The 15,302-nt window shown below is 43.7% G+C and overlaps 2 protein-coding genes across 2 annotated transcripts in view; both read left to right on the top strand.

Moving 5' to 3' along the window:
* The window catches only part of LOC310871839 (whirlin-like), a 91,085-nt gene that overhangs the window by 46,390 nt on the left and 29,393 nt on the right, over window positions 1-15,302 (top strand). The window contains exon 5 of the mRNA XM_083783474.1: window positions 83-208. Coding sequence (XP_083639600.1) covers window positions 83-208 — 126 coding nt within the window. The remainder of the gene's footprint in view (window positions 1-82; window positions 209-15,302) is intronic.
* LOC310872673 (CMP-N-acetylneuraminate-beta-1,4-galactoside alpha-2,3-sialyltransferase-like) lies at window positions 1,730-2,761 on the top strand (the record flags this gene model as incomplete). Its single annotated transcript, XM_083784717.1, has 1 exon — window positions 1,730-2,761. One exon carries the CDS (start codon window positions 1,730-1,732, stop codon window positions 2,747-2,749), a length of 1,020 nt encoding a protein of 339 aa, XP_083640843.1. The 3' UTR covers window positions 2,750-2,761.

A 15,302-nucleotide genomic window follows, 5' to 3' on the forward strand; every position in this document is an offset into this window, starting at 1 on the left:
TTGACATTGAAAAAGGTTGAAAACCACTGGTTTACGTAACCACTGATGACTGATTGTACATTTCTGTGTGGACATATCGCAGGTGATCCTGAACATGGACGACGGTCGTTCGTTGGGTCTGATGATCAGAGGAGGAGCAGAGTACGGCCTTGGGATCTACATCACTGGAGTGGACCCTGGATCAGCAGCAGATGTTGGAGCACTCAAGGTAGCCTAGCTAGCCTATTAACCACGCTCCCTCCTGCACTGTTTCTCCTACAGTGTACGGTTGGGTTCCCTTCGTTTTTGCAAATCAGGATCTTTAGGTTTTTCGTAGGTACCTCTCTGTACTTCTCCTCATCCACAACCCTAGTCCAACCCCCAGATTCTCAGCCACAACCCTAGATTTATTTAATGTGCAGTGTGGCCATTAAGCCACAGGGTGGCGTTTTCAAACTATTGAGCACTGAACTTTTGAACCTGACACCATTTGTCAAACATTACCTCCTTCTCATGCGCAAACTCCACGTACGTCTGATTGGCAGTTTTTTTCTTATTTCTGTCTGTAGGCCTCCGGGATTAATTTATACACTCGCAACACAGCCGACTTCACCACTTCATATTTTAGGCCCTCTTCTATCGGTAAACTGGCGCATACCTCCTGTGCCCTCCCTACCAGCTTGCATTGCAATAGTAATGCCCACATTTCTTCTGGCCATTTTAGGGCAGTGGCAATGCGTTCAAATGTATTGAAATACGAGTCCACCTCACTTTCTCTGAACTGGGGTACCAATGCAATGTGCCTACTCATGTCAAAATGTCCCTTAGAGGAACTGGACGGCTGGGATGTTATCTCACTGGCAGCCACGGGTGGTGACCGCTCCACTTCCAACGCTCTCAATTTTAGCCTCATCAGCTCCACCTCTAGCTCTCTGTTACGAGTCTCTGTCTCTTTAATGCGTAAATGTAACACAAGCTCCTCTTTGTCTGTACTTGCGTGGGCTGCTGATGTGACATTGTAGCTTATGTTGGATAGGAGCTGAGCAGCACGGTCTGCCTTTGCGTCATCACGTGGCTCCTCCGTTCCCTCGTGTGTCAACGCATTCCGTGCCTCGGCCCCCCCGCTACCATGAAATAACCCACCCTTTTCCAATTTCTCACTCAGACTCTGCTTCAAGTCATCTTTATTTGCATTAAGTGGCACCTCAACCCCAAAGAAATGTACTAGCAATAACAAGTTTGTACACCGGTCTAATGTTTCCCTTGAGGGACCCTTCTGAAAATCCTCCATATCAAACGACTCCATAACTTTACCAAAACTGGCGGAGTAGAACTTGGCAGGAGGCCGTTCAAGTCGGACTGTTATCGGTTAGCTACATATTCTGGATCAAGCGATGCAAAGGTTACATTTTTAGCTACATGTCTGTTCAGGCTTCACAATGGCTCTCTGACAGCCTTTTAAACCTGGCGTCCTCTGTGCACCAATCCGGTGAAGCTGTGTCCGTTCCTGGTACTCCCCCTGTCACAATCACCCACTCACACCACGACACACACGCACGCGAGCCTGCACACACAGGTGCGCGCGCACACACACACAGACTACACATTACACATTACAGAAAACACTGCCCGACTTCATAACCTTTAGTATCATCACAACTGGGGTTTGCTACAGGTTACTGCGGCGAGTTCTACACGGTAATCAGCAATAGAGATTTGAGCTATTTAACGGCCCCAGTCTTCTAAGATCATGCGTCTTAGGAAGGCCGTGCGAATCGTCTCCCTGGGAGTTTTTGCTTTCATTCTGGCGGCGCTGGGTGTCTGGGCCATGAGTGACTTGAAATGGAGGACCTTTCACGATGAAGGGAGGACAGGTGATTGCAAGCTTGGCTTTGCAACTTGCAAGGTCGCCACCCTGTACCCAGGTTTTGGATCTGTGCCCATTCCCATGTTCCTCGATTCTAACTTTAAACGATTCCCCAACATCAGAGAGTGTGGCCTTCCATTTGGAGTTAATTCACATGAAGAGAAGATCCTAGAGGACATTCTTTCGGCTACAGGAAACTACGGTTTAGGTGAGGACCTGGATAGTTTGGAAAAAAAGAGTTGCATCATCATCGGTAACGGAGGTATTCTGACCAACAAGTCTCTGGGCCAGGTGATCGATACGTTTGATGTTGTTGTGAGGTTAAACGCAGCGCCGGTGAAAGGGTACGAGACGGACGTGGGCTCCAAAACTACCATGCGCATCTTATACCCCACAAGCTGCCCCAAGAAGACGGAGCAGATAGAGGACCAGTCGCTGTTTGTCCTCTCTGCATTTAGACCTGAGGACCTTGAGTGGTTTCGACATATGATCTTGAAGACGATGCCTGATACAGTGCGATTCTGGAAGCCAGTGGCACAGCACGTACCAAGAAAGCCCGCCGACATGCGGATGCTGAACCCCTACTTTATCAAGGAGGCCTCTTTCCAGCTCATTGGCTTGCCGTATAACGATCGTTGTCTGCCCGTTTGGGGTCAGAAGGCCAATATTCCCACTTCAGGGGCAATTGCCATAATGATGGCCCTCCACCACTGTGACCGAGTGGCTGTGGCTGGTTTTGGCTACAACATGAGCGACCCAGATGCCGCTTTGCACTACTACGAAAACCTCAAAATGTCAGCAGTGACAAAAAGTCCCGATCATAACATAGTGAAAGAAAAGCAGTTTCTGGCGAAACTTGTGAAGGCTGGAGCTATCGAGGACCTGACCTTGGGCATCATGTAGTAATTTGTCTCGCGTTACTGTAACATGGTTAATAGTGCTTCCACTTGCCCAGGCATTATATTGTATTGTGATCCAGTGTTCTGTGACTAAGAGTTCAGGCGGTTGCCTTTAAGGAAATTACGTAACCTACCGCACTTCCTATTTCATATTGACTTTGAAATCGGTAGGTTGTGTTTATTTTGCTCTGCAAATTATTTTATTATTTTCAATTACAATTGGGTAATATATTGATACATATACAGTATGTACCCAAAGTTGTTAAGACACATACTGTGTGTGTGTGTGTGTGTGTGTGTGTGTGTGTGTGTGTGTGTGTGTGTGTGTGTGTGTGTGTGTGTGTGTGTGTGTGTGTGTGTGTGTGTGTGTGTGTGTGTGTGTGTGTGTGTGTGTGTGTGCGTGCGTGCGTGCGTGCGTGCGTGCGTGCGTGCTCACATATTCTTTGCATTTTATTATTATCCTGTCTGTGTGTGATCTCCTACAATTATAGCATTTATCTACTGTTTTTACTTTTTATTTACTGAGTTGGCAACACATACTGTAATGTTCAATTGTTTGTCTTTTTGCTTTCTGTATGTCCTTGTCTATTTCTGTTCATGAAAAATGAATAAAATTTAAGTTGAAAAAAGACACATACTGTGTTTTCATGGTACTGCATCTGCTTTATTTCCAGCAAATGTATTGTGGAAAACATACGAGTCAGAGCAGAGCAGTGATTGCCTTATTGTCTTTTGTACAGGTACATATTGTATTTATTGTCATCATCTTCCTATTTCATATTGGCTTTGAAATCGCAAATGTATTGTGGAAAACATATGAGTCAGAGCAGAGCAGTGATTGCCTCATTGTCTTTTGTACAGAATAAATCTACTCACTGCTGAGATCCTGGTCTATGGTACTTCATAACACAACGCAAGATCACGTCTGTTACATTACCATTGACTCTCGCAATTTCCAAATGCTCCATCATACAGTCTGGACCAACGGAAGAGCTATCATGATTCATGAGTAAGCGATAAAGCTTAAGTGGAGCCTCCTCCCCACTTTCGTTTCGTCGTGCACATTTATTCTAATATGGCAGCTCAGCTGACAGGGGGTCTTGTCTGTCATAGGGCGGTGTCCGGGGGTCTTGTCCATCAGAGGATGCTGCCAGATGGAAATTGCACATTTAACAAAAAGATAGGAAGGACATTTTATATGAAATATTTAAAAAAGAGAAACATAAGTACCTGCATGACTGCCTGGCTGTGTACATTGAATTGGACAGCTTTTCCAAATGTGTTCTCAATGTGTGTTGTGGTCTCCTTGTTCATCCAGATGTTTCTGTGATGCAACATATTTCTCAATATGAACATGTACGTTGCTGGTGCTGTGTTGTTGAGGAAATAATTCGCTTTTCCCATGTGTAACCATTACCATACTACATAATAATAAGTCTGTGGTCCGTCTAGTAACTAGACGGACCACAGACTTACAGTATAATTGAAAATGCTAAATATAAAATATAGACTTTATTACGAGCAATTTATCCCAAGGTTAACAATAAAAGTGGATACAGATTAAATCACACAAGAACGGGGGGCGTGGTTATGGCTCTGAGCTAGGTGCACGTATTTTCGTGAAGCTCCTGGTATAAAGTGCTTAAATTCCTGTAAACCTGCATCCTTTTATAAAAAGTCTGGCAGTGTGCCGCTGGTTCGACTCCCGAGAGCCTACAGGGACAAATGACAGTCCTAACTGTGTTTCCACACAGTTAGGACCCAGGGAATATATAAAAATGGTTATTATTAAGATTCAAGAATATCTTCACTCTATTACAGGACAAAAACTGTGCCCAAAGATTTGCTGAAAACTTTCAGATCCCATCTATACTTCTCTTTTCAGTAACTTTTGGGGCTGATTTGTTTCTTTATTCTAATATTCTGCCAGGTACCAAGCTGAAGTAATGTCCCATGGTGTTCCTTCTTAACTTTTCTTACACTATTACCCAGTCTCTGGAACAGTGGGGGCAGTCACAGTGAAGGCTCTCGGTCACCTCCGTTTTTTGGGCTGGTCATTGGCACAACCAGCAGCAACTGATCGGCTGACCTCGTGGCTCTGCATGGGATGTGGTTCTAAACACATTTTGAAAGGGACGGGACCGGTGTACTGCATCTACAGACCACTGCACTATATACTGTATAATATATAGCTGTATGAGACCACTGTACTGCATAGACTACTGTACCGTGTCTATAGACCACTGTCTCTCTAGGTCGTCCTCAGACGAGCCCTCCATCGTTGCTTCCAGTCATCCCGGTTCTCCATACATCTGGCCAGCTCGTTGGTGCTTTGCACTCCTGCGTCGTTCTTGAGTACATCCACATTATGTTAATGTGGGACGTCCTCGTGACCGGTGCCCGTGTGTTGGTTCCCACATTACTAGTTTGCTGGCTGGCTGGTAGTGTCCTGCCAGTCTCATTCTCCTGGCTGCTATTTTCTGGCTCACCCTTGGCATTCCATCATACAGATTTGTGTTGGTAACATGTGTGCTCTTACTGATGTTGAGTGCTGCACGCAACATTCTGGTGTAGCACCCATCGAGAGACTTCTGCAGGGTTGGCTTCAGGCTCTACCGTTGCGTAGAAGAAGCTGAGTTTGGTTTGACGGGGGAGGTTGGAGTTACATACACTGGCCATGCCGTTTAGGGCCCTCCATGCAAGTGCCTTCCTCACTCACAGCCCAGGTACTTTAAGTCCTTGACTTCCTTCAAAGCAGTGCCTCTTGTTGTCAGCGGTGGATGCTCTGATGGGATGTTATAGGTGATAACTTCAGTTTTCTTGGCATTCAGCCTCTGATTCCACTCTGTTCAGGCTCCTGAGCTTGTTCCACGTGGTCAGAGAGCAGGCTGATGTCATCTGAGTAGTCCAGGTCTGTCAGGACTACTGTTGGGTGTCGCCTCGACCTCCTTGGTGTTATGGTGAGGCTAAGATCCTGCTCTCGTCCATTCATGGCCTTCCTTAATGCGTAGTCCAGGACTAGGACGAAGAGGAAGGGGGCTAGGGTGTCCCCTTGTAGTGCTGTAGTGCATCTGTACATCACTGTCGTGCATCTGTAGACTAGGGCTGGGGCGGTATGGGATTCTTATTACCGCGGTTATTGTCATAATTACAGCACCCCCCCCCCCCCACACACACACACACACACACACACACACACACACACACACACACACACACACACACACCGTGTACGGAGATGTACGTACCTCCTGGCACTTTCTCCCATTCTTTACTCCTATACCTTCACCTTCACCTCCTGTCGCTCTCTCGCTCTCTCTCTCTCTCTCTCTCTCTCTCCCTATTTCTCCCATTTCTTTCCGACATAATTCACTGCACTGACCTCATTCCTCCCCCCCTGCATCCTTCTCACTCATTCTCTCCATCTATCTCTCGCTCTGCCCCGTATCTGTTCTTCTCTCTGTCTCCTGCAATCTCTCCATTCCTTGTCTCCTTGTCTCAGCATGAGAGGAGAGTTGTTTGCCGTTTTAATAAAAACCTTCCCATGGGATTCAGTTTTTTTCCTGCACGGATCTAATAGTTTCTGTGGCTTTCTCATTAGGTGGCGCCGGTATTTTTGCGAAAACATTTGACGTTATCTTGATATAATGCTGATGACTCCACAAGATTATGAACATTCATGAAATAAGTTAATTTCAGTCTAGTAATGGGATGTCTGTCTGTCTGTCTAATAAATGGCCAATAGGTGTTGTTTTTTTCCCTTATTACTGTGGGAGAGTGCAATCATCCAATCTGCTAAGCAACTCAAAACAAGGGTGAATACCAACCATTTGCTGCTGTTTTGCCTACCCACACGTTTAGCTGTGTTGCTCATTCCAGAAATGCCCGGTCCTTACAAGCTGTACCTAGTTGTAAAGGTGACTAATCAAAACATTATAAAATACAATACCAATTGGTGGTATTTAATTAAAGGAGAGAAATAACCGACCAAAGTTAAGTTTCCGAACTTTTTGTGGCGGCAGTGGCTCAGGGATAGAGTGACCGGATGGCAACCGCAAGGTTCCCAGTTAAAACCCGGGCTCCCCCAGAGTTAGTGTTGAAGTTCGCCCCCCTACTTAGTGTTGAAGTTCGCCCCCCCTAGTGGCGAAAAATAAAACTTCTTGGAACTCAGATTAGTGTTTAAGTGTCCTTGAGCAAGACCCGAACCCCTGATTGCTCCCGATGTGCAGCTTGGTGCCTTGCATGGTTTCCTCCGGCATCGGTGTGTGAATGGGTGAATGTAATGCACAACCTCTGTGAAGCGCCTTGGATAAAGGCGCAATATAAATGCACCATTTACCATTTTTGTGCAGAGTATCTGTATATTGTAATACACTTTATAGAGATGAGTTTTTTTTGTCTTCTCAGAAATCTATCATCTTGACATCTGAAAAACAACTCACTTTCCCTTCTGATAAGATTTGTCGTGCTATCTTTAGCTAAATATTTTTGTGTAAATAACACGGATGCATACATGTCCTCAGTAGCATGACACGCATAAACACAGCTTTTTTTTAGCTACGCTAAAACTTTGCTCTGTGGTTTCAGGTCAGTCTGTGCTTCATTAAGCAGGCCATTCTTGTGTTATTTTCTGCTTGCCTGAGGGAAGAAGTGGAGGAGTATGTATTCTGCCTATAAACAACCTGACCTGACTGAGACCTGTTTTATGATAATATCAAATACACTAGTACTCTGTGGACTCTGGGATACACATTTTCTGTCATTTCCTTGCTCTACTTATTTTATTTTGTCATTTTTGAGCGGTGGCACACCATCTCCTATGCACAGCTGGGTGTGTCCATATGTGTGTCCGTATGTCTGAGTACAGCTATGTATGTACTGTATGTCCGTATGTCTTGAGTACAGATTTATTTATTTATTTGCGTTACACCCGGAGGTCGAAAATTCTATTCAAGTCAACAACTGTGCTTGACTCCAAAGCGGCAGCGCTCACTTCACGTCTGTGTGATTTTAATGTTCTGCTCATAGATTAAACAAGCAACGCGCCACTCTGTGAAGAATAGAATACATTTTTAAGAGCAAAGAGATATAAAAAGACAATCCTGAAAGTCACTTTAAATCAAAGTGACTTCCAGGGAAGATTGAGCAGGCATTTGGGAGAGTTTCTGTGACAGAGATGAAGGGTGTCTTTGTACTCTGTGTCGTGAGTGAGGACCATGGGGGATTGCTCTGTCACGCTACTGTACTTGGAGCCAGTCTTTGCACGAGCTTTCTTTGAGAATCATTTCAGATTCATTTTATATGAATTTTAATTTCAGTTATATTAAAATCTCAAATATTTATATTAATTCTATATTGACGATATTTGAACTTTAGTCAACATTTACGTTTTACTTTTGACTCTATAACCCATTTAGACCTGAGAACAGATTCTACAAATGGTTTTCTGACAGTTTTCTGAAAAACCTGTGTTTCTATGTCAGTCGTTCTCGAACATTTTCATGTCAAGGACCCCCAAAAATGTAATTGGCCGTCGACCCCCATCTGAAAATATGTTGTTCCAGGGACCCCCCCAGAAGCAAATATTTGAGTTAAAAATGTTCACTCTGAAAGAATATATATTCAAAGATTTGCACCACATATTCACGATTAAACAAATATAGCAGACCTACAAGTTCTTGTAGAGCTTGTAGATCTGCTATTTTTCAAAAAAAATGTGTGTGTGTGTGTGTGTGTGTGTGTGTGTGTGTGTGTGTGTGTGTGTGTGTGTGTGTGTGTGTGTGTGTGTGTGTGTGTGTGTGTGTGTGTGTGTGTGTGTGTGTGTGTGTGTGTGTGTTCACACTCTATAACATACGACGAATTAGACCGTTCCTCACCCAGGAATCAGCCCAGCTCCTAATCCAGACAACAGTCTTATCAAAACTCGACTACTGTAACTCCCTCCTTACTGGCCTACCAGCATGTGCACTTAAGCCTCTCCAGCTGATCCAAAATGCAGCAGCTCGCTTGGTCTTCAACCAGCCAAAATTCTCACATGTCTCCCCCCTGCTCCGCTCCCTCCACTGGCTCCCGGTCGCTGCCCGCACAGAATACAAAACTCTGATGCTGGCATTCAAAGCAACCAAAGGTATGGCTCCCCCATATCTTACAAGTATGATTGAACCCTACAAACCCTCCCGCGCACTCAGATCAGCCAACGCAGGGAAGCTGGAAGTACCCTCACTAAAAACGCCGGGACAACGCTCCACACGTCCCAAACTCTTCTCCCTTCTGGCTCCAAAACTGTGGAATGCACTTCCCATTGCAGTCAGAACTGCAGCATCACTCCCAATCTTCCGCCGTAGCCTGAAAACCCACCTTTTCAGACTCCATCATGGCCCTTAGCACTTACCCTAAACCCTTAGATAGCATTTCTGTTGGATTATATAGCATTTGATACAGACTTATAGCATGTTATGTAGACAGCACTGTAATTGTATTGTATGTAGTCATAGCACGCCATAGTACACATATATAGCATAGTAGTAAAGATGTATAGTTTATATGTATAGTGTATGTATAGTTTCACTATATAAATATTCCACTGTTACTTTCTTAGCTTACGCATGTTTCATGATAAATGCTTTTTATGTGATGTATTCCCATGCTTTGTTCTTGCTTAAATGTAAGTCGCTCTGGATTAAGAGCGTCTGCTAAATGCCTAAATTGTAAATTGTAAATTGTGTGTGTGTGTGTGTGTGCGCATACGAAAATAGCGTTATAGCCTTTGTTCACCAACAGACAAATGTCACTGTTGCACAGCCTAACACACACAGGCCTGGGGGAGGGCTAGTATAGTACTGTTTTTTTTAGATGGTCTGGTTATCAAAGGCGGCAATACATTACAATACAAATCGATTCCTTAAACCTACTGATAGGAATACTTTACTCCAAGCAGATTGTGATATAAACTGGATCTGAAATGGTATCACTACACATAAAACTCCTACAATCCCACACAATTTCATCATGCTAGGAGCTTTTTGCACTCTTTATAACAAAAGCTGTGTGGACTTGGACAATAGATTTTGTGACTGGAGCTACTAAAAACAATGGATTGATGTGGCTGGTGATTGCGTCAAGCACCACTACACAAAATTAATTTCTCAAACCCAAACCCCAAACTAAAATGGCCAACCCCCATTTTGCATCACCCAGGGGCGCAATAGGGTAGGGGACGGAGGGGTTTCGTCCCCTGCCAGCCTCACATTGGTCCCCCCCAGATGTGTTAGTGGGTCCCCCCTGGCTGGGGGGGTCCCCCCCTGGCTCCAAAGTTATCTTAGGAGTAATACTTTTGAAATCCTGCGTTCATAAACGCGATATATTTTGAAGCATATATTTGATCCACCCCTGTTTAAATCCCAAAATGGTTTGGCCCGTTCTCTCAACTTTCGGAAGTTGGGAGTTGTTACACCGCAATCAGTGACCCAATGTGCTTTGCACTCTGTAATGATTCTAATAATACAGGAACAGAATTCAATAGGACACCACTTTTGGTGTCACGCACCACTTTGGCACCGTCAGACGATCAATAGATGAATGGATTTACTTTATCCTTTTCATGTCAAGGACCCCCAAATGGACACGTATTAGCCTGCGGACCCCCCCCATTTGAAGAGAAGAGAAGAGAAGGACCCCCATAAGAGAAGATTTATACAGCTCGGACGGACCCTATTTTAACCATTTCTAGCGGTGGGACTCCAATTGATAATCAATGTTAATTAAAAAAACTGAGAGCGTCCACATGACATGCCACAAACTATCATGTAGTTGTACCTCTGGGGGTCCCCGGACCCCACTTTGGGAATTATATTATTATTTTGGGGGATTTGGGGAAAGGAGGAGATCGACGCCACTATTAACTGTCAAGACCAGGTAAGGCGCTGCAGGTTTTTCTTTCCTCTCGAGTTGCATGGGTTGAACTAAACTACATTAAAACATCCTCTCCTGAAAACCTCCCAGGTGTTGTACATTTTATAGGATAGGCTAACTTACAGATCAGATGGTCAGTGAGTTTTGACCTGTTCGAGGCGCTGCTGATAATGTGGTTAAACTTTTACGTTTTGAGACAAATGGGGAGGAGGAGGAATCACAGCCAGGTAATTCATAATAATAACTGTGCCAAAACGCAGTTTTGTATGTACATTGAGTCACTGGAACAACCTCTCTGTAGTTCGACCCCAAACCCTAACCATAACCCCACGTTTGTGGTTAGACCCCCCCATCCCCCCCTCTCCTAGGGTGGTGGGGGGGACGGGGGGGACGGATTTTTCGGCGGCGCCGCTTTGCGGCGCCGCTATATGTCCCCCCCTAGCGTTCGGTCCGTGTTGCGCCGCTGGCATCACCAACTACTTGCATGGGCTTTGAGCTTAAAAAGATAACCCGCAAGCACGGGCATATAGTAAACTCTTAATATAGTAAACGCCTAATTGACAATCATGTCTAAGGGGGCATGTGCCACTTGTACAGCAGTCGTACAAGTTATTAAAATTACAAACCGTAAGCTACAGCATGTCTTGTTTATTCGAATAGAACTGATGAAAACATTGTCTTTTTTTACAATCTAATGGAAGTAAACAGATGGCTTGAAGTTGTGTTGAAATATTCCCAAACTCTATCCCGCAATCCATCTGCGCAGCACCAAGACAGAAATAGAACTGATTGAAGAGCATATTTCTCATTAAGTAGCCTACTTATGCAATCCAGTTACAGTTCATTTCGACCATTAATTATTCTAGAAAGCCAAAGTCACTCAAAGCCATATAGCCATAGCCATTAGAAAGGAAATAAATATGGTTTAAATCCATCCAATTAGACAAGGTTAATGTGATTCCTTCTACAGTACCTGGCATAGTTAGCCCTGACACTGAAATACACGCAGCTGATTTAAGATCAGTTTAATTGAATGTGTTCATTTGCATTGTTGAAGCTTTGTCGGGGTCATTCTCTCCGTTGTTGCCCCTCATATATAATCTTCTCTCCACTGCCTTTTTTCCTCGTCCCCATTATCGCTCCTGGCATTTCCCCTCCACTCCAATATTTCTCATTTATTCCTCTTGTCTTTAACTCCCCTCCCCCTTCCCTCCATCTTCCCTCTTCCTTTACTTTCACCCCCCCTGCACTCCTCTGTCGTCTTCTCCCCTTTCTTCTTCCGTCATATCCATTCTCCTTTTGACTCTCCTCTCCTCTCCTCTCCTCTCCTCTCCTCTCCTCTCCTCTCCTCTCCTCTCCTCTCCTGCAATGAGTGTGGAACTATAGAGCGTCGCAGTCCCTCCCCCTTTCAGAACAACGAGTGGCCCAGGAAATTAATCCCAATGCATTTTTCCCATAGGCTTTTCTTAAAGTATTTATTTAAAGACGGTTACGCCGCGGACAAAGCCAACTCGGATCGTGACAAATCATGACAATGAACCATAGATAAATATGGACAAAGCGTTCCCCGGGTCTAACATGGACGTAAAATGAAGCCTGTTATTCCTGCACTGTAAGTCGCCATTTTTCTAGATCCGTTTTGGCCCAGCGGGCCATTGGCTGGCTCCGTTTTGGCCCAGCTGGCCATTGGCTGGCCCAGACAACGAGGCGGGACTTCCCCCCTTCTTCTCCGTTGGTTTTTATTTTGACTCGAGTGGGAGGGGAATCCCGATCATAGACTGTATTGGTAGCCACGCCCCTCAGAACATAGGCGACTTAATGGTCTTTTTTTTTTATTAATGGGACCATAGTTTTCCAAAAAGAATATTATGACATTAGAAATGAGACTTTAAACTAGTGACTGGAAGCAGAAAGTATTCATGACCATGTTTATTAAGGTAATACAGTCTAGGTGAAGTTGGGCCCAAATACATGGACTTCTATGGGGCTATGGGTTTTTCTGGGTCCAATGACAGCGCCACAACAGGCCATTATATGAACTACGATTTCCTTAGTGGCTTCACAAAATATCTGTCTGACTGCCCCCCTGCAATGAACACAATGTTTTGGGCCGATCAAATTTATAAGAAGAAAAACAAAACAAATAGTGTTGTCTCCTGCCTTTATTTTCTTTTTTCTAATGATTTGATCGGCCCAAAACATTGTGTTCATTGTCATGATTTGTCACGATCCGAGTTGGCTTTGTCCGCGGCGTAACCGTCTTTAAATATATACTTTAAGAAAAGCCTATGGGAAAAATGCATTGGGATTCATTTCCTGGGCCACTCGTTGTTCTGAAAGGGGGAGGGACTGCGACGCTCTATAGTGGCCCTCTCTCCACTTTGGTTTGATTTGATTTTTTATTTTTTTTGCAATTGAATGGCTGTAAAATGGAAATGTTGAGTCTACATATAGTACACATATAGTGCATGCATAGACTTTCAGTATTTATTTATGATGTATTTTCTCTATTATTAAGGTTATTGTAGCGGTCAATTTGTATTGGTGGAGGGGGGCGGGGCGGGGGTCGCGAGACATGTAACTAAGTACATACATGCACTCTAGTACTGTATACATTCTTCAGTATGTACACCTTCCACTACATTTCAAAGGAACATTTGTACTTTTACTCCACTACAATTATACGAAAACTCGTAGTTACTTTGTAGATCTTTATTATTATTACAAAACACACTATACCTCTTCAGTCCTATATATATCTTTTTTTTTTTGGCCATTCAAAAATAGCTGATCAACAAGTTCACAATTCGATACTGCTGTACTTTTACTCAAGTAAAACATGCGAGTACTGTACTTCTCCGATCACTGTCAGTCTGTAGTGTATAGGTGAGAGGAGAAGAGAACATGAATCATATTTTTTCTCTTTAGTGGTTGTTCCATGGAGAAGAAGCCAGGCCAAGGGCCAGCTGTAAATCAAGTGTTCTCACTTTACAGATTGGTGGTGAGCTATTTGGACATTCACTCGGGCCCATTTTTAGCCTGCATAAATGTGCTAATCCCCCCCCCCCCCCCCCCACTCTGGGACGGGAGAGCAGGGCCAGTAAGAGTGGTTCTGTTGTGTAGTGCAGGTGCGTATATCTATTCTGTATAGCTTTAGTTCTTAATTGTACTGTTCATCATTCTGATGAGAGTTTAAACCTTTCTGTAAGTGGCTGTATGCTGTGGCTCCCCCTGGGGACATAAGTTCTTTGTTGAAACATTACAAAAAAAACATTAATTCATAACCACTCATATAAAAATGTACCATTCTATAATACAGAAACTGTCGGTATTCAGAAATTGTGTTTGAAAGTTGTGGCTATAGCTATATCAATTTCACAATTTTCACAAAACCCCTTAAAAATAAACATACCGTGGTCAATGTGTCATTGTCTATTCACAGCTTCAGTCATGTGAAGTACTATACACATTGATCACTTTTGTGTGTGTGGTACTTACCCCCCCTTTTGATTTACATCAAAAGGGCGTATGAGCTCAAGCCCACAATTCAATATTTTGGTTTTAAGATGTTTATATTCATTTTGTATTCATCCTTAGGACCCCAAATCACACCTTGGAAAGCATGAGTGTCTATTTCAAACAAAGTGTTTATTTCAAACAAAGTGTTTTTTGACTGGGGAGTCATATTTTGACAGCAGCCTGTCATAATTTGACCCCCCAGTATTCGTATGTATTAGGATGTTGATATTCTTTCATCAGCCCACACTCCCCACTCACAGGTAGTACCCCCCCCCCCCCCCCCAGAGAGGACGTATAGGGCCTTAGTCCTACTCCTCCTCCCAGCCAAACACTCCCCACTGACAGGTAGTTACCCCGCCTTTTGATTTACATCAAAAGGGCATGTGAGCTCAAACCCACAATTTACAATTTACAATTTAGGCATTTAGCAGACGCTCTTAATCCAGAGCGACTTACATTTAAGCAAGAACAAAAGCATGGGAATACATCACATAAAAGCATTTATCAATATCATGAAACATGCGTAAGCTAAGAAAGTAACAGTGGAATATCTATATAATGAAACTATACATACACTATACATATAAACTATACATATTTACTACTATGCTATACATATGTACTATGGCGTGCTATAACTATATACAATACAATTATAGTGCTGTCTACATAACATGCTATAAGTCTGTGTCAAATGCTATCTAAGCCAACAGAAATGCTATCTAAGGGGTTAGGGTAAGTGCTATGGGCCATGATGGAGTCTGAAAAGGTGGGTTTTCAGGCTACGGCGGAAGATTGGGAGTGATGCTGCAGTTCTGACTGCAATGGGAAGTGCATTCCACAGTTTTGGAGCCAGAAGGGAGAAGAGTTTGGGACGTGTGGAGCGTTGGCCCGGCGTTTTTAGTGAGGGTACTTCCAGTTTCCCTGCGTTGGCTGATCTGAGTGCGCGGGAGGGTTTGTAGGGTTCAAACATACTTGTAAGATATGGGGGAGCCATACCTTCAGCATTTTGGTTTTAGGTTGTTGATATTCATTTCGTAGCTTGTAGGTCTGCTATATTTGAAAATGTGGCGCAAATCTTTGAATATATATTATTTCAGAGTGAAAGTTTTTAACTGAAATCTTTG

The sequence above is a fragment of the Protomyctophum parallelum genome (assembly GCF_964188405.1).
Source record: "Protomyctophum parallelum genome assembly, chromosome: 15".
In the NCBI taxonomy this organism is placed as follows: Eukaryota; Metazoa; Chordata; class Actinopteri; order Myctophiformes; family Myctophidae; genus Protomyctophum; species Protomyctophum parallelum.